This window comes from Pagrus major, chromosome 8, assembly GCF_040436345.1.
Source record: "Pagrus major chromosome 8, Pma_NU_1.0".
Classification (NCBI taxonomy): domain Eukaryota; kingdom Metazoa; phylum Chordata; class Actinopteri; order Spariformes; family Sparidae; genus Pagrus; species Pagrus major.
In genome coordinates, this window is record NC_133222.1 from 21,922,929 (window position 1) to 21,949,360 (window position 26,432).

Genomic DNA, 26,432 nt, shown 5'->3' on the forward strand with positions numbered 1-26,432 from the left:
AGGTCACGACCACTCATTTATAGAACAACGGACAGCATATCTTCTCAGAAATGAGTTCCTTGCCTAGATGGGGTTCAGAGGTTAAAACTGTATCTGTTGGGGTTCATAACATGAGAGATTGAAACCCTACACGCTCTGAAATTCTAATAGACTGACAATTAACTAAATATTTCAAATGAGAAGCAAACAGAAGAAAATATTTCTTGTTTTATATCCAAAAGCTACACAAAAATGATTCAAGATTCATGATTCAAGATCAATTTAATTATTATCATACAACAAGGACTGTACAACAAAATGATAGTTGAAGTCCTTCTATGTTACTTATAAAGACAAAATTATATACATGATGATTAAATAGCCTAATAAATTTCTCACCCATAGATACCAGCCACCTAAAACCACCTGATTTATTTTTCATCAAGATCCATGCATTATTCCCTGAGAAATTCACAAAAATGTCAAACACCACCCACACTGTTAAAGAAAACGAGGATTAAGATCCTGGATCTGTCTCTTGATCAGGATCCACACCAAAAGTTAATGGGGTCTATTCTGAGCTGAGACCAATCCTCCGTCAAAGTTTCGTGGAAATCCATTCAGAAGTTTTGTCTCACAGCCTGAGGAAATAAGCTGCTCTGTAGTCTGGTGGTATGGTGGTGGATACTCCTGTATCTTTTGCCACTGATGCTCCTGTATCGTTAACCTTCTTATAAACTTCTAAGCTGTTTCTGAGCATTTTTTTACCCAGATTATGATTATATATTTAATGATCCCAGAAGGCCGATTTTGCATTACAGCAGCCCAGGATATAAGGATATAAATGAGCCAGTGTGTATAAATTAAATATATGTGCAACGCCAATAGTATAGTTATTATTATAGTTATTTTGCAGTTGACATATTTAAATTATTGTTTTAAATTGGTAAATACCCAGGCTTCATGTGACTACTCCTTCCACAGGGCTGAAGACACAGACAGTGACAGAGCATCAATCACCACTCTTAACACCGAGCTGAGCTCAGCCGAGCTGGGAATCCACCCATGTGATGACGTCACGGGGCTCTGACAAGCTGGTGGTGCCGGAAGAAAAGATGGCGGATCATGAGGAGCAGCTATCCGACGAGGAAAAGGTAAGATGCCAAATTAATCACTAGATAAACTCCAGCTGGGAACGTTAGCGCTCGTTTTTGAGTTGCATTTGAGTGTGTCTGTCGGTGCATCCCGGCGTCGACCGGCGCAATTGATTTTGGAGAAAACCCAGGCCTCAGCACAACCGCTGCTGCTTCTGCTCTTATTATTTTTAGCTCAACTTCCGCTCATTTGCGAATCTCAAACGGAGGCTCCTTGTACGGTCCTGACTCAAAATAGGAGCCGTGTTCAAATTATAAATTCACCTAAGCTTACCTCCCGCACCGTTTTCGTTGTGTGGACATGTCGTTTCCCCCCTGTGTCTCTGGCTGCTTGTGTTATGGAAGTTTTCATACACCAAACATCGCTAGCTAGTTAGTTTAGCATAGCCGCAGCCTGCTAGCATAGAGCTACACTTACTAACACGCCCTTTTCGCTGTTTGATACCGCTTTTCTGTCGGTACACAGAAAATACTGGAAGTGGTGGATTGTCCGATTATTTTATGTAGAGCAGGATTTAATTCGTCGTATGACATCAACTGTGGGCATTATACAAGCTAGCTTGCTAACCGCTGTACCTCTAATAAATAGCGTTTCACTCAGTAAAAAGATGTATGGACTGACGTTAGGCTACGAGCTCCACTTGATCAACGACGTGATGTTTTATTGAATATTCGCAATGTGTCTTTATATATGCTCTTCATATTTAAAAGTCAGCTCTAAAGGTCTCCCACCAACATTTATTCTTTTAAAATAACACTGCTTTGCAAATTATGTAATCAAGCTCATACAGTAGGCAGGCTTTACACCCCTGCTAGTGTCTGCACTGTTCATTTTCTCATTTCCTTAAAAGTGCATACACACACGCACTCACAGCCAATACCCTGACAACTGTTCAGCTGCATGTGTCTGAACTGTCTGCACTTAAGTGTAATTTCCTGCTCAAGGGGTTGACTTTATTTTGCAACCACATTTTGGTCTGTGTTGAGCTGTGTTTGCATTTTAGTTAGGTGATTTGAGAGAGCCATATCAGTGTGATTTCTGCTGCTTGAAACGCTATTGGTGAAACTATTTATCAATTAATTGACAATTTAGGAATTGCTTGTATTGTCTCAGCTGGTCAATATGTCATGAATTAAAAGAGTGCAGCTGTGAAGATTTACTTTTGAGTTCAGTGTTGCCAAAAGTACACAAAAGTCATACTTGAGTAAGAAGTAAAGATATTGTGATAAAATGTTATTTTGATAAAAGTGACAGAGAAAACGTCTTTAAGCATCTAATATTAAATGTACTTGAGTATCAGAAGTACACTACTCAGAATTAGTTTGGGATATTGGGGTGTTTTAGTGTTTCTCTTGATTGTTTATTCTGTGATATATCTGAATTTTTATTTTGTGTTTGCCATAGTTGCAGCCTTGATCAGCAGTCTTGATGATGACATACATAGAAGTATGTGTTTACTTGTTTACTTGATACCTCGTGTGTATCTATCTTGACCCTGCAGTCAAAATTCCCACCATGCTTGTTAATATCACAGTTAAACCATTATGAGCATTCTTCTGTATAAATGGGCGTGAACTCTTCAGTTGCCAGGTTATATAATACGCCATTCAGAGATAAAACAAGGCCTGGTTTTATTTTGTTCTGTTCCACAGCAGCCTGAGTCAGAAGTTTTTTAGAGTTTAGGCAGCTCATTGACCCGCGGGTGTGACTGCGTCATGCTCATCAACACACAGGCATCAGCTGTTAGCTAAGCATTTCATTACAGGACTAGGGCGTGATTGTGACTGTGGCCACCTTGTGACTTTGTAAATACAAGGCTCACCATGGATGATGTTTTCCGGTCTGTGCTGTGGCATGAAGCTGCGGTAAAAAAAGTTAACAAATTTAGATGGTGGTGTGAAGAGGATGGGCGCTCTTTTCATCTCTTAACCATATTGGTTTCCACAACAGTCAGGCCACTCTCACTAGTTGACCAGACAGCTTTATTTCCCAGAGCTGAAAGAATGATGGTTGGAGACATGCCAGGCTGACTGATACACAGTTTATAACCAGCATTTAGCTGGTTGAAGCTGTTCATTTCCCTCTCTGAATATGATTGGTGTGGGACAAATATGGTTACATTATGCACCCATCCACTGTATGTTGTGCTGTTAAGAACAGCATTTCCACGAAAACATCACAGTTGCATTTTGTAATTTTAAGGCCGTCTCTCCGATGCATTAGCTCAGAGCAATCAGCCATCTGCTCCGGCCCCTCAGCCTGTTTTGAGCACCTCAGAGAAAAGCCGCAAAGGGAGGAAATGAGCATTTTCATCTGCCTAACACTGTGACACTGGGTAATGGTTACCTAAATTCACTAGTTAAATTGAATGTTACTGGCCAGTCATAATTTGCAGAATAACATGAAGTTTGGTGACCAGCCACAGCCAGAGTCTCCTTGCACTCCTAGCTGAGGGTACTTTCCTCTTCCACTTGCCTCTAACTTGCTCTGACCTGACATTACTGTGATGACTGTTTCATCTATTTTAAAAGAGGCAGCTTGGAGGCACTGTTTTAGTAGTTAGCTTTAGAAAAGTTAACCAAAGACATTTGTTTTTGATAGGAGGACTGCATCTGTGTTGAATAAAATAAACAATTTTTGATCTTGTCCCTGTGAAATGCTTCCAAAAAGTTTCCCAGGGGATTGATAGAATTTCTGTCCTGTTGCTGTTGTGGTTGTCAAAGTCACTTTGCTATTCCAAAAAAAGACCTAAAAGCTCCCTATTTGGGAATTACTAGAGTCTCTTCCATTCGTAAATGATTAAACAGGAAGAAGAGCTTGTCTCTGCCACAGACACCGAGTTCTGGTCATAGTCTTTTTGAGTCATTTGGGAACTGTCCTGCCAAGCTTCCTGATTACAGCACAGAAACCTCACATGGTATTACAGGAAACCACTATTACTCAATGTGTTTGCAGTCAGTTTCTTAATCTGAGAGCTCTGGCAGGTAGCGGCAACAGAAACCAAGCAATTTACCTGTTAGTTGAATTGTTTGTCACTGTAAGAGAAGACCTAAAATAAATTGATTGACAGAATATACAACCCCACTACCCACAACCTAAATTTTGGAGCCAGCATCAGCTGCCCACCTTGTTTTGCTGTCACTTACAACATTGTATCTTTACCCGAGAGGTATAATTTTTGCTAGTCTTTTTGAAGCTGCAGTATGTTTAAAGAAAAAACTGAGATGTGGTGGTTCCTGTTTCAGACATGGGCAGACCTTTCTGCCAGCAAAAAGTGGTTTGGTGAGAATACATAATGTTGTCAAAAAGGCTTATATTTGAGAGAGGAAGTAAGGTGGTATATTTATAGTCTTAGTTCTCCCAAGCTTTGGTGATATGATGGTGCTGAGGGGCTGTTAATGATATCCATTCAAATTCAAACTCATGCCAATGTACTCAGTTCTAGATTGGGTAGTTGTCTATTCACAATAGATATGTCGACTTGTTTCAGAGTTTCACCTTTTGTGTGTAACAGTACTTTGTTGGAAAAATAGATTTTTATACAGTAATATGATGCCTGGTGGAGTTTAAGTTAGAGTTAGACGAATTATCAGCCTGGCTGATATTCAGCATTTTTCCTTTTGTCATTATTGATGTTTTTCATGTCCGATTGCCAATAAAATAAATTAATTAAAAAAATAGCTACTTTGGCTCTGATGCAGCATCCTCTCTCTGTTTGTAGTAACCAATCTGTGGTCTCCATTTATGTCCTGCCCACGACACTGTCTGATTGGTTACACATCACAAGTAATAACCTGTTAACACAAAGGTTCGGTAGGTTTCCAGTTTTGTCTTGTCAGGTGTACAAGCTTCAACCAGTTTGATTTGTCAGTTGTAACATTAGGTGGAAAGAATTTATCAGCCTGATAATGGTGAATTTATGTTGTTGGCTAGATATCGGTATCTTTAAAATTATAGCAGATAAATTGAGCCAATAATGTGAAGCCAAATTGCTTTCACTGCCTTAACAAGCGCAGCGTTTACACATGCCGACCCAGTAGGTGGCAGCGTGCTCTTTGAAAGTTGGGAGCCAATGAATGAGTCATTGAAGTCAATGAGTTTTAATACAACATTTTTTTATTAGAGCTATGGAATATTAAATCATCCATCTTTGCTCACAACATCTTAGTCTTTCTTGCCCTCAGGTGCGTTTAAACTGCAAGTTGTAAGCTTATCTTATCAATATTAGCCATGAAAAGCAGCAGGGAATTATCGGTTGTCTGTAGTGGCCGAAAAAAAATAATTTTGTGCATCCCTACAAGTAATTGCTCTCAGTTTCCGCCCCAAAATGACCATGTCAGTTGAATCCTAGTTTTAGCACTGCACTTAGAAATGGTCTATCAGTATATCACTTGTTGATCAACAGCATTTCGAGGGATAAATAATTAGCTTTTTTTGTATGTGTGCATGTTTGTCTGATCTAGCTGATGCAGTTGATTTGATGTGGTATTTTTTCAGGAAAAACAACAGTGGAGGTCTATGTGTTGACAACGATGCCCTAATACATATGTTGAGGCAGCTGCTAAAGAGAGAGTGAAGACAACTCCTCGAAGCAAGCTGTACATAACGTTCTTCACTGAAGCATTTGAAAGTAATAAATGTTAGAGCAGAGTTGTTTCTTTTTCACTGTAAGAAGAGCACTGCTGTAGATAAAGTTTAGTAAAAATGGTCAGTTAACTAATTTAACTGTCAGAGAAGGTAAACACAGAGCAAAGTGCTGACAATACCAGGGATGAATGCTACCAAGGCACCAATGTAAATAATGCATAAACACAGTCACGGTACAGTAAAGCATTATAGATGAAAGCATTCACAAAATCCCATGTATAGAATCTGTGTGTGTGTATATATATATATATATATATATATATATATATATATATATATATACATATATATATATACATATATATATATACATATATATATATACATATATATATATATAAAATCACCTTTTGATGCACAATTGGAATACGGTGTGATTTCCATATGACAATAAAGAACAAAAAGAATTTGACGGGAGATAGAAAAACATATGTTCTGTTATGGTAAGTTTCTTAATGACTGTTGAGACCACAGCACCTTATTTGATAAAGGGTTTTTCTCAAATTTTCCAGTTTAAAAAGTTTTATTGCTGTCTGGGCAAGAGAGGTCATAAAGAAACCTCCCTTCTCGGAAACTCCCAACAGCTCTATATGTGTCGCTCACCCCGTGAACAGCCGTCTTAGACCATAGGAATATAACATAGTTTAATGCTGAAAAATTAGTGGAGTCCTACCTTTTAACTGAAGAATGTACAGACAGAGGAGTTTTGTCTGTACGTGCCTGAGATGAGGAAAGAACTATGCATGTTTTTCTGTCTGAACACACAAGTACAACGCCCCGAGGGACCCAAACTGGTGCTCTGTTCAAGGGTTAGAACAAGCTCAACTCACCTTTTTCCCCTGAAGACTGTTTTAGGAGCTTTTACTTTTGTTGATGTGTTGATTCTGACCCAGAAGTTACCTAATAAACTTCTGAATGTTGATTTGTTAAGACTGATGGCTTTACACTGTTGTATACGCATACCGTTGCAGGTAATGCAAGCCAGTGATATTCCATATATTGCATAGCTGGCTGCTTGAGGTAAAGTGACACTACCGCTTTCGGCACAGTCTAAGGAGAAGTCATTGGGGTGTAGGCTGAAGGTGAAAAATGGCACACAGTTTCCGAAATTAACTTTTTGTTATTATTATTATTTTGTTATTAGCCAAGTTGACTGCTAAATTATGAAATCCAAAAATGTACTTATTTTGTCACATTTTTGTTTCAGTTCATGTAATTTAATTGAGATAATGAGAAAATAATAAAGATAATATAAAAATGATGTTCATGGTTAATCAGTTTGTGCCTGTATACAACTCAAGTCTTGATCTCAAAAATCTACTCAAGTATTTGCTATTAAATGTAATTAGGGTTTCACATAAAAGTAAATTAGAAGGTTTCTAAATCGGTCTCAAGGGTTGGGCCGACATTACCTGCTGATATTCATTGACTACTGCACTCTGTACTATCGTAACAACCAGATTTAGAAGGCCCCCCACCAAAGAGCACAAAATTAGTGTGTCCTCTCAGAGTTGTTGTAAGGCAAGAGTTTCCTGCATTTGTGACCTGCAGGAGAGAAATTAAAAGGATTGTTGCTGCTCTATGTACTAATGTTATGTCTCCGTGATCAGTTCATTTTTTTCAGAAATCTGCCCAGTTACTTGAACGTGGAACATAGGTGGTGGCGGTGTTTATTTTCTGTGGACTGCTGCTAGTGTGTGTCTCTCAATCGTGCCGTTGTCTTGGCTTCCTCAGTATAGCTAGCTGGCTAACTTTGTTTCAAGCTTCTGAGGCTGAACGCAGCTAAGTTATGGACTTGATGTGAATACAGTTTTCTCTGCTGGTTGAGATTGGTGGGTCAGAGCGACAGTGGTAAACTGTGGTGAATATAGTGATGTGCTAATGTGCAACGATAGAGTACCTCAAATTCAGAAACTTTGTAACATATAACAGATATTTTTTAACTCTAACATCTTTTCAGTGATGCTTTTCTGCTCACTGATATTCTTCCGGAGCTGGTGTCACATGCATCCTCCTGGTTTTTATGTGCATGGATTTTGAGACTTAATTAAATAGCTTATAGGAGCTCCATTTCAGCACGTCTGCTTTCTCTTTTAAAAAACAAAGAAAGCATAGCTTTTTTCAAGCAAAGCCCCCGAAGCATTAAAATACTGATTTGGATGTCAATTACCATGGCAATAGCAGGAGTTTTGTAGCACTCAGGTCAATCACTAGTCCAACATCACAGGCGTTACTTCTTCAATTTAATCTTGAGCCGACCAGCCGCCACCTCCTCATTTTGATTAGCAGAAGTACATTTCTACCTAGCCTACGGCTGCATGATGGTCTTCTTCCTCTCTCTGCCATCATGCTATAGACCTTTTATTCAGATATTATTGTATCCACACCCCAGCCCATCGCCCAACCCCCTAAAATTCAGCCACATCAAACTAGTTTTGCTCTAAACTTCGCCTTGTCTCTGCTGTAGCATTTCAAGGCGCCAGGACCCGCTTTTCCCCTTCTATCTAGGATATTGAAATGGAGGCATGCCAGGGAAGGGGATCAAACTCAGGGAGATGATGCAGCTTAAAATGCCCACGGGCCAAAATATTGCCTCAGTCTATTCCTGCTGTGCTTTTTTACTATTATCATTATTTTCACGGATCTGGATTGGCATGATAAGGCGATTTTGATGCCTGGATTAGGATATAAATGTGGTTTCAGTGTCAGTGGGTGTCGTTTGGGATTAAAAACGGGTGCTTTCAAAGAGGGTAGAGGGTGGAGTAAGTGTTGGGATTGTCCAGTGGAAGTGTCTGTTGCAAGGAAAGGAGGGGCTGCTGGGTAATATGAGGATGAATATACAGTGAGCAAGTTGAAAGAAAAGAGACCAGCTGGTGTCTAGGCCAAGATTGCACAAAGACGCAAAGATCCCACACTAAGGGGGGGTGCCTACTGCCTATGTCCCACGTTCTTTGTGTTTGTCTCTGTTAATATTATTCCAGCTCCTTGGTTAGCTCACGCCTGCATGCCAACTCCTCAGACTACAGCCTCTAAGAATCCTTAGAAAGATAAGCCAATTGACTATGGGAGATAAAAACCCCTTACTCTTAGCAAAAGAAAGACTTTGTCCAAGATCATGATGACTTCCATTGACTCATATTTAACTAGCACACACAGAAACACGGACAGCAACAATTGTCAGCTTCGCCTGCTGTCAATTCTGTTTCCACCCAGCTGCACAAAGCTATGTGGATGTTCATGTGTGGCAATGGAAATAGATCTCAACAGCAATGCAATTTTCTAAAGCTGCACCCTCCATAAGATGTGGTTAATTATTTCTCTTCCAGGGCTGAAAATTGCCCCAAAACGCAAAACTCATCAGCTCACATGAAAGTCCCAGATACTCATTTTAGACTTTACCTACCAGCACTGAAACAACCCAACCGCTGTGGCAAAAAAATACAACTGCTGCCAATTGCCAATTATTTTTCAAATTATTTGATTAGTTTATTCTATAAAATGTTGAAAACTGACTGCAACAGAGCGCATATTTTCATGCTGTTACTTTAGTTATGGTCTTGCATAGCCATATGCCTTCTCCACAGTGTCGGCGCTAGTTACTATCACTGGCAGGCTACTCAACGCGAGATGAGATTGTGACATGTTAAAATCCAAAAAGGCACAGTATACTCGGTATCAACGGGAATGCACAGTAGTTTTTCCTTGATAATGCTATATTTTGAAGAACAAATCCGTGTTGAAATCGGCACAGGGAGTGCTGTTAACTGTTAGCAGACCTGTGGTGTGTTTGGCTAAGGGAGCTAACGGCTAAACTCACACAGCAGGACTTAGAGTTTCTGTTCGGATGAACATAAAGCATTCAACAGTACACTGCAGTTTAAAGTGATAATGTTACAAAAAGTTTTATGATTGTTTGGCAGTTTTCCCATTATAAATCACTTAAAATATATTAAAGTTGCTGTCCATCAATTTACAATGGCTTGTCTATTCAGTTAGCTGCTAATCATGTCAGCATAATCCTGAAACTTAGATTGTCACAAAATTTTCATTAACTGATCAGAGGAACTGTGTCTCATTCAAATCTGTAATGTTTTGAGATCTTCCAAAAAAAACGAGGTAAAAATAAGCATTCAGCTACAGTGGAGTAAAATTGTCAAGTTGTAGAACATTTTTATTAAATGTAAAAAATGTTTTGGGGCTTGATAAGGGGCATCAGCATTAGCAAAGTCTGGGTAAGTTTATCTGATAGCACAGCAAGCATGAAGAACTTTGAGTTAGTTAATAAAATTCCCACCAGAGACTTTTTGCCTCAAGCTCGGCCTTTCATGTACCGTGGTGGCAGTCGGTGCTCAAAATTAGGTCTCAGAGCTCTAAATTGTCCCAGTAGCCTCTGTCCCAGCGTAGCATACTGTCATCGGAAGGAACACTTAACCTTGCGGCTCAGCATTCGAACTGCTGCTCCACAGTAATTACCTCTGCAAAGTGAGCCATGACTTTGGTTCATTTTGTCTGCAAGGTAAAAGGTATCTCAAAGTTTAACAGGCTTAAGTCAAGTTTGGCCTAAAGTTATTAGGTTTTTTTTTGCTGGGGTTTCTCAAAAGAAAATTGGAACATTTATATTCATTTACTGTCTCTGGTAGGCTCTGCAGAGGTTACTTTGTGGTTGAAAGCTGGTAAAGTAGTGCATGAAGCAGACTACTTCCTCCTGTCTGCACTTGGGGTTTCGCTACTTGCTGTACCATCTTGCTATCTAGCAACATCTTACAATCACTTCAGCACTAGAATGATATGTAATTCTTCATTCGACAACAGGACAGGCAACCAGGAAGAAATAATAATTGGTTAAATGACAACTCTCATGGCATCAAGTGCTACATAAGCGAACACCAAACAAACTCTTAAACACAAAAACCAAAAACAAAGAGTTACCAGATAGCAGAAGGGTACTTTATACAATAGCTTGAGTTTCCACACCTGATAAACTCATGCTTTTGCTGCATATGTGTGTGTAGCAGCACATACATGCTGCAAGTGTTGTTTTTGTTTTGTTCAGACACGAGCCAGATGTGTGCAAATAAACGAACAAAAAACAATTTTCAATATAGAATTGAAATTGCGACAACCCTAATCATCACTTTACATATAGAGGGATAGTGATTAAAATGAAAATAATGTGAATGTATTTGATTTATTCAATGTTTCATCCTTGTTTTGACATAGGAGGATGTGGGCTGTTGTCTTAGTGCATGAGTGGAACTGGTTCAAGGTACTAAGAGGAAGAGGAAGTATTACGCTGTTCTTAACTAGCTTTTAACAGTCAATGCCTCTCTCATAATCTGCTAATGGAGTATCCCTCTCCTCCTCCTCCTGTCAGTGATTCATTTTAAACCACATCACATTCCCTTGGCTTCAGCTCCTCTCCGCTCAGTGCACCTTAAAACAGTTAGCATGGCTCTGCTGTCAGATGGGATTGTAAAAACATCCCTGTCCATTCCTTTGCAGTCTTTTCTGGTCTCTCCCTAGCTGTAGGCGCTGCACAATTAATTGTGCAAGTTCACAGTTTTTTGCACTAGGATTAAAATATTTGCAGTCAGCATTATTTAAGCCAATCTCCATTGTGCTGAAGTCAGTTTTCATGCCAAACACTCAGACTAAGGGTATATGGGAATTCAGTGTTTTACCCAGACTTTTTTTTCTTGCCAGGGTGGACAAAAATATCTGAAATGTCATTACAGTGGCCTGCTCAGATTTCTTCACTGACCTGCCTGTCTTGAGGCAGGTGAACTGGAAACTAAATTCCCTTTAGATGTGAATGTATTTGTCTGTCTGTCTGAGTTAGCCCATTAATAGACAGGCTATCTCTACAGGGTGTACGCTGCCTCCTACCAAGGCATGCTGGGTCAGCCCTCATTGACCCTGATTCGAATAAGAGGTTCAGAAAATGGATTTATTGATATCATGAAAGTGTTACATTACATTCAGACGGCAAGATGAGACGCATGGAAAAGAATAGTGTAATGTTGTTATTTCTGACTATGAGACTGTACAGCCAATGTCCAACAGTGATTCAGTGGTCCTGCTGAACTTAAACTCTATTATTAGACTTAAACCAGATCCAGGCAGAGATAGATTTCAGTTTTTTGTCAGATATTTAAACTAGTCCTCTAAGCTTATCTTGTCATTTCTACACTCTTGTAAATGAACATGAAAGTGGCGTAGCAGTTCTCAAAGTTATCAACATTCACATATTTCATATGTCTATAACTGCCAGACTATACGTTTATTACCAGATAGTGTTGTGTATAAAAATGCAGTTCATTATAATGAAGATGCATCTGATAATGAACACAATTTATTTCCATTTTTAAAAAAAATATTTGACTGGCATTTTCACATTTTTCCTTAAGACTGCAAATGATTATTATTTTATCACCTTCTTACTTTCTCAAATAAATAATTGTTTAATTCATGAAATGTCAAAAAAATGAAGAAGCATATATCATAGTAAAATCAACAAATAAAAAACCCAAAGATATTTTAGTTTACAATGTTAAAGAACGTGGAAAAATGGCAAATATCACATTTGACATATTGGAACTTGGAATTGGACGCAATTTTCTGGCATTTTGCTTGATTAATAACTTAAATTGTTGAATTGTTATCAAACAAGTAATTCATCAAATTATCATTTTAGCATAAACTTAGCCCATTAATGGTGAACAACCATTTTTAGTATGTTAAGAAAAAGTCCCACAGAATTTTTTCTATCACAGGTGGAAATGCCAAATTACCTGTGAGAATGGTCAAGACATGTAGCTACACATATGTGATGTCACATACTTATCATGTATTGAATGGTAGAGAAAGATGATTGTCAACGCCAATCACAAAAATAATTTTTAAGTTCATTCAAAATTCTGAGTGAAAAAATGTTAAGAACAACTTGAGCTGTAGCCTCATTCTTTGACCACTTTCAAAAATGTATTTATTTATTTGTGCATAGCTCAGCTAGTACTCTAAGTGCTGTAAAGGTAATTATTGGATTAAACTGTGGACATTAATAGGTTTTAAAAGAGAGATAACAGATCCATGCCTGGTGTGGATAAGAGACCAAAACAAGAGAACTTTGAAAATAATTTAGTGTTTTATTTTTTTGGTTGACATGGCCAAAGATGGACTTACTGGCATGTATAGACATGGTTGATCCAAATTGAGATGTATACACTGTTCTGAGTCCTCTCAGTTCAGATCACAAGAAAGCCAGCTTACCAGCTGATGTAGAAACATTTACCTTAACTAATGACAGTTTTGAAATTCTTTTTCTGGATTGAAAATAGCAAAGAGCTTATTGCACTTGGGCCTCAGTCATCAGGACCTGTTTCAGTAGAGGCTGAATGAAACCCAGACCAGAACTTCTTACATCAGTCTATGTCACAGATGTGAGGAGGTTTTCACTCAGCAACTGATCAGATAACTGATCAGGTAATTTTGGTTAACTAATATGTAAACATACTTCCTGGAACAGGCCTGGGAAATGCACTCTGTATATGGAAAGCATGTTTACACTGCCGTCCAGTGTATCGAGGGAGACCCAATGCAAATGACTCTTCCCACAGGGATTTCAAGACTCAAACACAAACAAACACAAATTTCCACCAGCTGTTTAACAATGTGTGTGTGTGTGTGTTGTGCACTCACACAAACACACACACACCTTTATTGTATTATGAATTGCAGATCATTCAACATAAGTGGGTCATGATGATGTGACGACACATGGATTAGACTAACGCAGATAAACTTTGATCTCAACATCACACGCACACAAACAGACACACGTGTTCCTCCCCAAGTGTCTTCCTTTCTCTCAGCGTCGCTCATTAGCAAGAATCAATCTGCAGCTCTGCGCCAGTGCCAGAGCACTTGTGTACACACAGTGCTAATAAGGGCCCGAGGGACAGACACGCATACGCTGTCACACACACACACACATACATATTTAGGAACACCTTTCGTGATCTACCAGCTTGTCAGACCGGGGGGAACCTGGCTGGGACACCAGACCCTGCCAGTGATAGAGAGAGGTAGAGAAATATAGAGGTAGGGCAAGAGGGAGAATGTGTACTAGAGTCCTCAGCACATTTTTATGTCCTTATATGGTTGTAAACCATGCGGGGGAGGGAGGGGCCGTTGTCTCACTGTCAGTTTGACATGTGACCTGGAAACAGGAAGTGTTGTGGTGCAGCAGCAGAAGAGAAGTGAGGAAGGGGAAAAATGACTGTTCAGATGCGCTGTAGACTGAGAGAAGCATTGAACCGCGTCACTCCACCCTCCAAACCGATGACACAGTAACATTACACCCTCTGTTGGCCACATGGCATACATGTATTCACTGTTTACACTGTGGATTTTAGGCATTAAACGGGTGTACTTGCATGGAGTGCAGCGCCAGGGTGAGCTAAAACTTCAGCAAACTAAAAAACGGAGTCAGAAAAACATGTAAAAAAACGTCATCTTTCTTAGTAGTAATGCTGACGATTGTCAAAATAAATAAAAATTACATATTAAACAAATGTAATGTGGCTTTTCAGATTTCACAAAGTGGGTAAAACTGATGTTAACCTGTATCCTTTCTGTTTGCAGGTACGCATAGCAGCTAACTTTGTCATCCATGCCCCGCCAGGAGAGTTCAACGAAGTCTTCAATGGTGAGTATTCTGTCTTCTTCTGTAGACTCTGTTGTTGTTACCCCTCCTCCTCTTCCCTTCATCACCTGCTAACTCTACTGTCAATTATCAACAAGCAAAGTGCTTGGAAGTAGCTAATGCCTTAGCCACACTACACCACTTTCAATGTTGTTAATCTCTGTGCTGTTCACACTTCACAGTTTTCCGTCTTGCAATCTTGCAGTCGATGTGCGTTGCACACTGCATCACTGATCAGTGACAGGGGGTCACACATTACAACGATCAGGCATGATGTGACACGGGAATGACATGGTCCAAACAGTCCAGTCGAAACAAACAAGCAAAATTTATAATGAATATGTGTTAGGGAATGGATGAGGTGGATGCGTGGAAAGCAAGGATTAAATTTGGCATGAAAAAATTAACTTGTCTGCTCTTATTGTGGTTCAGCAAGAACAACACGATTACAAATATGGAAAAGCTTATGTATATGTATTCTGATAGAAACTATATGCGATTGTTGTGCCCGCTTCATACGAAGAGATGCATGATAAGACTGGATTGCATGGATGACAGCAGAGGAGAGAAGGAGAACGGAGAAGAGTGTCTGCTTTCATTGACTGAAGCTCGATCCTGGCTCCCTGATTCGTCTGCCACTCAGCAGTCGTTGTTGACACGCTGGCGAGCTGTCTCCTGAGCACAGGAGCGCGCACTGATCTGCCTTTGATCTGGAGCTTTTCATCTGCAATGTCCAAACAAAATCAGCGATTGGAAGATCAGGGTTAAAATCCTGTAGTGAGAACTTGGCATAATGAGTGAGCCTTCCACTTCCTTCTTCTCATCTCTTTTGGGGTTGCACATGGCGTGTTACCGATCAAACGAACATTGCAATTATCCTTGAAAGAGGAGTTTAGTTGGGTGGCGTTAGAGGATGTGGGTGCAAATCCAAATGTAAAACAATTTGTAGAAAGGCTAGTAAAGATTGATTTTGTGCAATTAGATTTCTGAAAAAACATGAAAGTTGACTCATGCACACGAATATAGGGGTGTACTCTCCAAGCCTCCCTTTTGTGTCGTAGTTTTCGACCTGTCAAAACCCCAAAATAGTGTTTAATTTAGACTAGAGTTTTGAATGTTAAATCAAATGTCAACAGAGCAAACAGCCTGACACTAGTACAGCAAATTTAATCGGTGGAATAGACAGTTTACTTGTCAAACATTGCTGTAACTAATAATGTTGATAGTGGCTGCATTCCATTTCAGTTCCAGTGCCAGGAACCTGATATCATACATACCAACTCATGGCACGGCTCACTGAAACACCTAAATGGGATGAAGCCATTGTCTGTAGTATTACTTACATCAGTGCTTTTCCTGCAATGACAAGTCAAAATCCTTCTCACGCGAGCCCACAGGCTGTGAACATTTAAATCAGAAAAAAGAAAAATTAAACTAAAGTGAGACATTTTTTAAATAATAAGGTACTTGATTATACATGTAAAGCATTAGGTAAACTGGGTAGGTCTTGGTTATTTTGTCTTTGCAAGTTCAGTGACCGTTCTGCAGTCAAACCATAAGTTTATTTTTGTCAGTGGAGGCGTGTGGAAATAGACGTACTGACGGCTGCGGTTTTTGAAGACAAAAGAGGTTATAGGGTGAAGTTGACTCATAGTGATCCCACTTCTGCCATGTGGAAGCAAATTATCAAATTTCTGAGCTGAAATAAAATAAGCAAGGATGAATTATCCTGACTGCTAATTAGTGAAAGAAATTGAATTTTACACTGTACTGCATTATACAGCACTTATTTCCAACTACTATAGTGTCTTATTTAATACTGCCAAAGGGTGGTGCCAAAGTCAAAGATTATAAAAACTAGAAAAAAAAAACATGTACTTTGTTTATCTTAAATTGCTTGTTAGATACAGTTCTATTATCAAACTGTCTCTAAAATAATTTGTGCTGTTCATAAACAGGAGCTGAAATGATAACCGTTTCTGTTCATGTGCTGCTAATGACACCGCTGTGGCCAATCAAGGAGCAAAATGAGACTATGACATTTTGGCCAAAGTGTAGCTCGCCCTGCAGTGCCAGTGTTGACACCACACTGTTAGAGGAGCGCCCCTTGAGAGAGTGTGTGTATGTGTTTTGGCATCGTTAAAGCCTCGTCCTGCCTCAATAAATGTCGTCACCTCAGAGCAGCGCCGGCGGGCTGTCTGTCTGCCTCTTATCACAACCTGACAGCCACACACACTAAAACACAGTCCCCTCTTGCCACTTTGTCCCCTTTCATCTCCGTGTGATTTTACAGCCTCTACCACTGAGATAATTTACCATGTCTGCTTCACTCCTCTCTGGCATTAATGCTGCAAAGACTGACTGCAGGCAGCTCTGTCTTTTGTGTTGGTGTGTGTGTCATGGTGCTAATCTGCTGTACCTGTCTTTTTTCCGCTCTCCTCTACATTTTCCTCTCTCATTATCTCGCCTTTTTTCCCCCTCAGATGTGCGATTGCTGCTCAACAATGACAATCTTCTCAGGGAAGGTGCTGCAAAGTGAGTCAATTGTATTTCCAGGTTTTTGATGGATATTTTTGAAATGCATTAAAGCATTTAAACTATAAAAAGAGAAACATTTGTCAACAAATGATATATTATATTTCATTCTGCATATGGCTTTTCTTTTGTTTTTACAAATGTACAAATGTTTTTACTTGCACTCAGTGAAAATTAAAGAGAAAATGAGTCCTCAGTTGTAGACTTATTATGGCTTTAGTCTACATTTTTCATTTGGTTACCTGACCCAAACCTGTCGCTACCCCACAGGCCAGGCTGGGCCAGGCCGGGTTGGGACATATTTTTTTTTTAGAAATGATGTCAGGTCAGGATTGATCACGTATTGACATGGTGCTCTGAAGTTCTTTTTAGTAAAACTATATTTTAATAAGAGGCTAAGTTGACATTGTTCTTTCAAGTTGTTTTAGTGAAAATATAGCCTAAAATTAAATTAATATAGTATAAAAATAAGTGATAATTGATGACGGACCTGCCGTCTGTGTTTGGGCTATTTACAGTATCCTGTTAAGTTCTTTGGTTTGTTAGTAACATGATGTCTTTTTAGCGCAACACAGAGGCAACTTGTTACTTTCCAGGTAGCAAATATTAATGTGTGACAGGGTAGCACATACTCGGAGCTTCAGCTTACATTGAACTGTGTCAGGCGGTTCAATGGGGTACAACGTAAAAAACAGAATGCCTGTTGAATTCAGGTCAGGCTTGGTTACTACTGTCGTGGACTCGGTCAGGCTTGGACAGAAAAATGCAGCACTTTAGTCTACAGCCATTTTGCCCGACAGTGTCAGCATATATCATGTAGACAGAAACTTTAATTCAGAGTTTGGAGTGCATGTAATAACTGTTTCTCTCTCTCTGCAGTGCATTTGCACAGTACAACTTGGACCAGTTTACCCCAGTGAAAGTCGAGGGCTACGAAGAACAGGTGAGTCACATCAACTGATGTCTGCAGCTCAGAGGCTAAATGAAATGGTATGACATCATTGGTGTGAATCTGCTAACTGTTTAATTTCTCCCGCTTTACCGTTGCTGCCCTCACTGTCCACCCCATTCAGCAGTCTCGTCTCGGACATGTTGCTCACTCAATTCATGTCACATGAAGATTTGTTGCTGTTGCACCGTATGCCTTACTTCTCAGTTGACACTCCTCAATTAAAAATGTTACATTTTATAGTGAGCATATTCCTTACTCAAGTAAAAGTACAAAATAAGACTGGTAGAAGTCGACGTACTGATTCAACTTCTTTACTCAAGTAAAAATAATGGAGTACAGGCTCTGAAATGTACCCAGTAAAAAGTAACTCTCCGACGGATGTTTCTACCAGCCATTTCTGTGCGAAGTTACTACTACTACTACTACTACTGAAGCTCACGTCATATTAATGATTCAAAGTCTATTAAACTTAAAGGTAGAATCAGTAGGATTTGTCCGAGCTGTTCGTAAAGGCAACACAAAGATAGTTGATTGAGTCTCATTCCCAGTATTTCAAATAGTCATTTTGGGTTGGTAAAGCGTTGCCACAACATGAAAACTAACGTGAAAAATAATAAAAAGTCAAGATTATTACACCATTATTGAAATTGAACAATAGGTCAAGCCCAAAGAGATATTCATACAGAGCAGAATATCATTCAAACATAGCACATTTCCTAGTGTAACATAATGTGCTTTTACAAACGATAAAAACCGCAGAAAGAAAAGCCAATAACTTAAAAAAAGATAACCAGCATCATAATGGGACACTGAAGCAGGAAGAGCAACAGGCTTATTCGGTTGTCATTAATATTTCATTAACATGATGGTCTCCTGGGCTTTTCATCGGAGAAAGGAGGTTGGGTTAAAGGATCAAACGTAAAGTGTTCTTTGCTTCAACAGGATATTCGATCACAAACTTGCATTAATTTTTATGTTATTGCGCTTGCTGTCTGTGAGTTTCTGTGAATGTTGAACATGCTGCTGAATGAATGTGGCTGTGTGTAATGATTGCAATGTCTTATGTAAAGATGTCATCATGTCCCTCTGTTCCCACATCACGGGTTGAAATTCCCCTGTCTGATACCCAACAGGCTGAGCTGAGTGTTGATGAGGAAGACAGTAGATGGAAAGTTGAGGCTGACATCTGTGTTCCTGTCGTCCTTTGTCCTCACCCCCCTTTTCTTTTGTTTTTCTTTCTCTCTTTGCATCCTTTTAATTAATCTCTTGATTTTTCTCTCCCTTTACACACAAAATCTCCTGCCTTCTGCCATCTGCTCTGCCATTCCCGTCTTTTCCACTTCTTTATGTGTTACTGTCTCTGTTGCTCCTTCATGTCCTTTTGTTTTCTTTTTCTTTCTGCCCAACTGTCTTTCATTCTGGCTTGCTCTATTCCATTTTCCATTACCTCCTCTCTTGCTCTTTCACTCTCTTCCTTCTGTCTCACACTCTTCATTCCTCCCAGGTCTTAATCACAGAGCATGGTGACCTTGGGAACGGCCGGGTCCTGGACCCCAAGAACAAGATCTCCTTCAAGTTCGACCACCTGAGGAAGGAGGCCAGTGACCCCCGGCCCCATGACGTTGACGGCTCCCTGGAGGGCTGGAGGAGCGCTGTGGACTCTGCCGTCAGGGCCTACGTCAAGGAGCACTATCCCAATGGAGTCTGCACCGTATGTCATGATCTACCCTATAACCACAATGATGTACCTTTAGTCACTTCAAGGAACTTAAGAAGGAATTTGTCAATTAAAATAATTTTAATTTTAAAGGTGCTATATGTAAAAAATGGCATCCTTTTGAATTCATACTCAAAACAGATACTATTCAGCGTATCACCAGAATAACCACTAACTGCCGGTAACTGTAGCTACCATTAGCTAGATTAGCCATGCGGTTAGCAGTCCATGCTGGAAGTTCGAAACACCGGGACAGTATTTGTGCTTAAACCGCTAACACAGGAGCTTTGGAGCAGAACGGGCCAGAGCTAGCTGGTTAGCATGATAACTTCAGTTGATACCTGCAACACAGAACCTAGACGTCATATAGTTAAAAACTGTTGTTTTTTTTTCTTACATATTGCACCTTTAAGGTCTTAATTGCAACAAACATTTTATCTAATTTCACATACTCATCTTTTTCTTTTGGTCAAAATGAGTCGAGTGCTTCTGATTGAAAAGTCCACATATCTCATGTTACAAACCTTTAAACCTACCACTGAAATTATATTGTCTTTTTACTATGTACTGTCACTTACCTGTCGGCAAAATTTAGATTTACCTATTTTTTTTCTTTGATTTAAGTGTCTTGATACTTGTAGATACCCTAAATAAAACCCCTCACATTCAAGTATTTTAAAATTAATTAGGTTAAATCTGTATATCTCCACTATTAAACCATTGACAGATCGAGGTTGACGAAGTTGTTCTTAGTTGTTGCTATACTAGACTGATATGTTCATACAACCATAAGTTGTAAAGTATTAATGCAAAAAACAGAACTCATCTGGATCTGATTCCCCTGTAAAGACAATTCCCACCAAGCATCCACCAACAGTCAATAAAGACAATCAATCCCTCAATCCAGATTGCTTTTCTGTAGATGATCTTGACTTCTTTAGCAAAAGGAGATTTAAGTGCCTGAAATCTTTTATAATATACCACAAAATGTTACAAGGACATGCTTAGTTAAAATGGAGGTTTGTTATCTATAAAAAGAAGTTATTAGATTGTGTTATATGCAATGCAAAGACTGGCTGACCTTTAGCTTTCTTTCTTTTGACCGACACCTCAACAAACAGTATTCATTTAGTCATTTTATTTATCTAATGTGGTCATTCACAGTTGGCAAACACAAACAGACAACAAGAAGGAGGAATTAGAGCAGGAAGTAATGGTATTTACAGATGATTGCATGGCTGCTTTATAAAGCTTCTCTTGTGCTACTTATTTTATTAATGCAGAGTGAACAGTAGAGTTCTGTTGCAGACACGGAAGATTTCACAACAGTGAATTTGTTGCATGTGTTCAGCCAGTGAACACGTTTTGTGTGTTTATAACAGTCTCTCTGATGCAGGTCAGCTTGAGCTTAAATGTGAAGCTGTTAACCACAAACCACTGTCTCATTCTTTTGCTTCATGTGTACAGCTGTAAAGTAGAACATAGAAAAGTGGCCTTTAACAAGTAGAGAAATGTGAGAAGAAAAGTTCCTAGAATGTGAAATGTTTTTTCTTCTCATTTCAGATTTATGGGAAAACCATCGACGGACATCAAACCATCATCGTGTGCATTGAGTGCCATCAGTTTCAACCAAAAAACTTCTGGTACGGTTTCTCAATTTCAGTTTGATTCTTATTTCTCTCTCTTTCCATTTTGCACCAGATGACAGGCTAGCTTGTCATTTTTACTTAAAAGCAAGATTTTTGACCAACAGGGTTTATAGAATTGCCAGCGATGGTTTGATCAAACCCCTTTTTAAAAAGATGTAGAAAGACTGGATAAGCCTGAAAAGCCTGAAATGTTGTTTGATGTGAACAAGACGCTTCAAAGGCATTACTTTAATTGGCACTTAACTCTAGAGCGTTAAAAGGTTGGTCCTCATAAGCGTTGCTGAGCTGTTTCTGATCGGGTTAATCTAATTGGATAAGAACTGCACCAATCCTCTTTGCTGCTGGGTTTTACTGGGCTTATGGGTTGTTAGGTGTAATGATCCCACAGCTCCTGTATGTGACTGCCACTGTTAGCTGCCATGTTAAAGTAAAGAGGAACCTATAGGGCAGATTTGGGATAAGATAAAACTGAAATAGAGACATCATATATGTATCATCTTCTTCAGTCTTCAACTCAGTGACATTGTGATAAAGAAAGCAGCTTTTCATGAAACACCTTTTTGCTTTTAAAGAGCACTTTTGAGGTTTTATAAATTTGACAACTGGTCTGTCTACCCTTTCTGTGATAAAAGAAGACAACCTAACTCCATGTTAAGATTATTATTTCTTTTAATTATCATTTGATGTTGAGGCATTTAATTGTACATTTCTTTTAGCATGAGTGCCCTTTAGAGGTCTGATTTGATATTATTCCACTGCTTTGTGATTGTAGATGAGTGACAAATTAAAGGAGAAACTAAATAAAACACTAACATCTCTATTTTTTGAAAGGGTACAATTGGCAATCATTCCCAGGTCAAATGACTCTGCAGTAGTCATGGATATCAATTGGCTCCATTAGCAGTGATGGAAACATAAAGCCCAGGTGGACATGATCTTTTTTGCCCCTTTTTGGCGCAATGCTCCGAAGCACCTTGAAGTTTCAGACGCTAGTGTAAAAAGGTTCATCCGTCTCCAGTCAAACAGCACTAGAACCTCATTCAGTCAGAGTTGAGTTTGAAATAGAGACTGACGTACAAGATATTTTTAAAAGAGTGAGCACCGTAACGATGTCACTGGCCTCCATGCTGGCTTACACTCTTCCCTTTTTCTGGTGAGTTCATGATGTCAAACGTGACTTACCAGGAAAGAAAAAAACAGAAGGCCGAACTTGTCTACTGGCAATGGGAAAGGAGTCAGTCACTTGCATTTAGTGGGTTTTCATACACCTGCTAATTTTAGTGTAGAAATGGTTTCAGTGAGGTTTGGGCCAAAACCAGCCCCCAGAAGAGCTTTTGAGGCTCTGTGCTATCAATTCTGAAAGACGCCATTCAGCCAAAAGATATAAATTAATTTTGGGTTCCTATTGGTATTAAGTTGGGGGTGAGATCTAGTGCTTGTGCTTCACCCCATTTTTATATTCATCAAACCATGCAGTGACCACTTTATCCCTGTACAGATGCATCTCCTTTTATTAGTGTTTCTCCACTCATTTATTCAGGTTTTTCATTTAAGTTTTCACCTGTCGGTTATGTTGGAATAAATAAAATAAAATAAAATATAACTGTCAGTGTTGAATATATCATTATGCAACATAAGGCAGCTGAAATGAGAACACCCTGTAAGTGTGTCTTATCTCTCTTTGCCCCTGGCTTGTCTTTTAGTTCTTTTCAACTGTGGTTATTACTTGTTTCCTGAAACAGACATGTGGCTTTTTAGCAAGACACACAGTACAGCTGCAAGTTCACTTTGATTTTACATGATAGGATATCCCTGTAAAGCAAACAGACTTAGAGAAGTTTATAACTAACTCCCCTAGTGTAGGTGTGTGATATTGTCATAAGTAATGATATTAAGAGATTAAATGAATGAGTAATTAAAGTCTTGTTTTCATCTTCCTCTCTGCACAGGAATGGACGCTGGAGGTCAGAATGGAAATTTACCACCTCTCCCTCCACCACTCAGGTGGCAGGAATCATGAAAATCCAGGTATTCTTCTGTTCTGTGATGTAACAGACAGGCTCACTTTGTAACACCAAGACATTTTTGTTCTGCCGTTCACAGAGCGTGTTGCTGCTTTTTGTTTTGAATTTATTGTTTTGAATTTTATGCTCACAACAAAGAGAAACTAAACATTTAATTGCCTGCAGGTTCATTACTATGAAGATGGCAACGTTCAGCTGGTGAGCCACAAAGAGGTCAAGGAGTCCATGTCAATTTCTGTGAGTATAACTGGACACATTTGTTTATGTGCATACAGACAGATAAGGAAATTGAATGTGCATTGACCTCCGCCTCCCTTGGATGTGGGTTTTTAAGGTTTTATTATTTGCACTGTGGAGGTGTTAGGTGGTGTATTCACTGAACTACTTCTTGAAATAAATTGCGTCTTGTCATCTTTCAGAACGAGGCTTCAACTGCAAAGGAGTTTGTGAAGATCATGGAGGCTGCAGAGAACGACTATCAGGTATGTCAACATGTGAAATGGATATTCTGTGTTAAATATGCCAATTACAGGCTGGTTGTTGCAGGGAAGCTCAACTATTGCCTGACAACATGTGTTTACTGTCAGGGTTCTCACTTGAAACATTATTTGACTAATTTATTAATAGAAATGTTTGTTGTGGGGTATGGAAGTCTCTAAAACTGAGACATCATGAAGAGCTCATGTTTTACTCTTGACAGGATTAAATGTTGAAATCCTTGACTTCCCCACTGCAAACTTCCATCACAGGATTTTCCTCGGGATGTCAATTTTTTATGCTATGACGGATAGAAAGCTGAGTCATACCGATGAATTTAGATGTTGGATTTTAATAGCCATCCATTAATTTGAAGAAACTTAAGACCTTTGAAAACACTTTCATACATAAATCTTGGCTAAAATATTATCCACAAAACCTAGGCTGCATCAATTAGTCGATTAATCGATTTGTCAATTCAAAGAAAATTAACACCCAATTAACGACTAACCGTTTCAGTCACTTTTCAAGCAAGTTCAAGACTCTTTAATGTGAGGATTTGCTGCATTTCTTTGACATTAATGACACTCAATGAAGTCTTGGACTGTTTGTTGGACAAAAGAAGCAACTTTAAGATTTTATGGAATTAACGATTAATCATGAAAATAATTGGCCAATTAATTGAAAACTGGAAATCACTGTTCATTGCAGCGCTACTGAAAAACCAAATTAAGTAAAAAACATTCATAGAAAGAAAAATTAAATATTTTAGATCAGCATCCTGCACATTCGGCCTCTGGTAGTGGAAAGGTTTTTCTACTGATCACTCAAACTTTTCATACTTGGAAATAATTTAAATTGATTTAAGTTGATTTTTAATACCCTCTTATCTCCTCTCCTCTCTCCCCTCTTTCTCCAAATTTCCGTTTTTCCTTCCAGACGGCCATCAATGAGAATTACCAGACCATGTCGGACACTACCTTCAAAGCCTTACGCCGCCAGCTTCCTGTGACACGCACCAAGATCGATTGGAACAAGATCCTGAGCTACAAGATTGGCAAGGAGATGCAGAATGCTTAAAAAAAATAAAAATAAAATAAAACATCGGAGAACATAACAGACAACTCCCCCCACCCCACCCCACCCTCCCACCCAAACAACGTTGCATGACTGGATAGTTGTATCGTCTTTGTACAGAAATTAGAGAAACAGGGACAAAGAAAGGTTTGGTCTCACAACCAGATGTCACATTACACATTGGATGTCTACTTTTAGCGATGTTATTTTGTTTTTATACAGACACTGTTAACTCCTCTGTATATTGAATCTAAGATAAAGATAATCGTATTTGGGAAAAATATAACTTGAGGAAATATTTCAAGACATAGGAAAGGGGGCCGACACTTGTATGCAAAAACATCCTTATAAAATACAGTATCACGTGTGCAATATTTATTGTGTCAGTGAGACCACACCTTTTATTTGACCTGCTGAAAAATGGTTTGAATTTGCGATGATGGTGAAACAATCATTTTTGGGAGAGTTATGTCCGCATTTACAAAAGAGCTCAGATATTTGGCAGAAAGGAACGCCTCCCTCCACTTCACGGTTAATGTCCCATACGGTCAACGAAAAAAAAAGTTCTTTGTGTTCATTGACTGGTATCTTTGGCACAAGCAGTCACCACTGTCAGCCACTCAATGTTCTTGTTCCCTCATTTTGGTACTTCCCTCACCGTATGTCCTGTATGTGAGCTCTCAAGCTCACAGTGCTCCTGGCTAAATTGCCTTTTTGACTTGACATCATCTGAACTCTCACTCAGCGCGGGGAGTTCTGTGACCACTTAACAAGCTTAATTAACAAGTCATCAGTCGCTAAGTAATGTGCATAATGTCCAATTTACAATAAAATCAAAACGTATCACTTTCTCCTCCAGTGCTTATTTTTATTAAAAAACAGAACCTGACTGTATTATATAACAAGGCACATTGTAATATATACCTGTATGAAACATCCTGTCTGTTAGTTTGGTGATTTATTTCCATGAGATTAATTGTAATTCAGTCACAATTATGTTGCATTAAATGACAAATTTTCTATTTGCTGACTCACTCATAATTTCTGATACTCATTATTGCGATACAGAGTTCCTCCTAAACCTTCTCACACCTGCATTACATTATTTAACTGCACTTATTGCTAAAAAGACTATTTTACAGATGATTTTTTTAAAAATATGACTACACAGAATCATTGAGCTAACATCATTAGAGGGCATCATAAGTCTCCATGTGATGGATGACACTGAAAGGTCCTGAACCACATTTTGGGAACTAATTAGGATGATTACATTTTATACTTTGACTCTCATAGTAGACATCAAATCCACTGACTGATCTTATGAGGTCTTTTTATTGAAGCTTTTAGGGGCATCAAAGTACCATAGCTCTCAAAATTAAATGATAGTTTTTGTGTCATAAATCCAGCTGATGAAAAACTTTGTAAAACTTGCCTTTTGACACACCTTAGTATGAATAAGATTTTAGAAATACTCATTACTGATAAACTGCTTGTACCTTTTACCCCTTGGTAG

General features: G+C 39.0%; 1 protein-coding gene across 1 annotated transcript; it reads left to right on the forward strand.

Moving 5' to 3' along the window:
• The first annotated feature begins 1,051 nt into the window (after positions 1 to 1,051).
• Positions 1,052 to 25,938, forward strand: LOC141001039 (F-actin-capping protein subunit alpha-2). Its single transcript, XM_073471969.1, has 10 exons — positions 1,052 to 1,133; positions 14,425 to 14,488; positions 16,969 to 17,020; positions 17,900 to 17,963; positions 19,477 to 19,683; positions 21,253 to 21,332; positions 23,288 to 23,366; positions 23,528 to 23,599; positions 23,782 to 23,844; positions 24,779 to 25,938. The coding sequence occupies exons 1-10, from the start codon at positions 1,095 to 1,097 to the stop codon at positions 24,917 to 24,919; spliced, it is 861 nt and encodes a 286-aa protein (XP_073328070.1). The 5' UTR covers positions 1,052 to 1,094; the 3' UTR covers positions 24,920 to 25,938.
• The last annotated feature ends 494 nt before the right edge of the window (positions 25,939 to 26,432 follow it).

Excerpts from the sequence above, each read along its gene's own strand:
- LOC141001039 (XM_073471969.1), top strand. The coding sequence starts at position 1,095 with ATGGCGGATCATGAGGAGCAGCTATCCGACGAGGAAAAG. Across the intron at positions 17,021-17,899 it reads CTCAGGGAAGGTGCTGCAAA|TGCATTTGCACAGTACAACT; the intron begins GTGAGTCAATTG and ends CTCTCTCTGCAG. Across the intron at positions 17,964-19,476 it reads TCGAGGGCTACGAAGAACAG|GTCTTAATCACAGAGCATGG; the intron begins GTGAGTCACATC and ends CATTCCTCCCAG.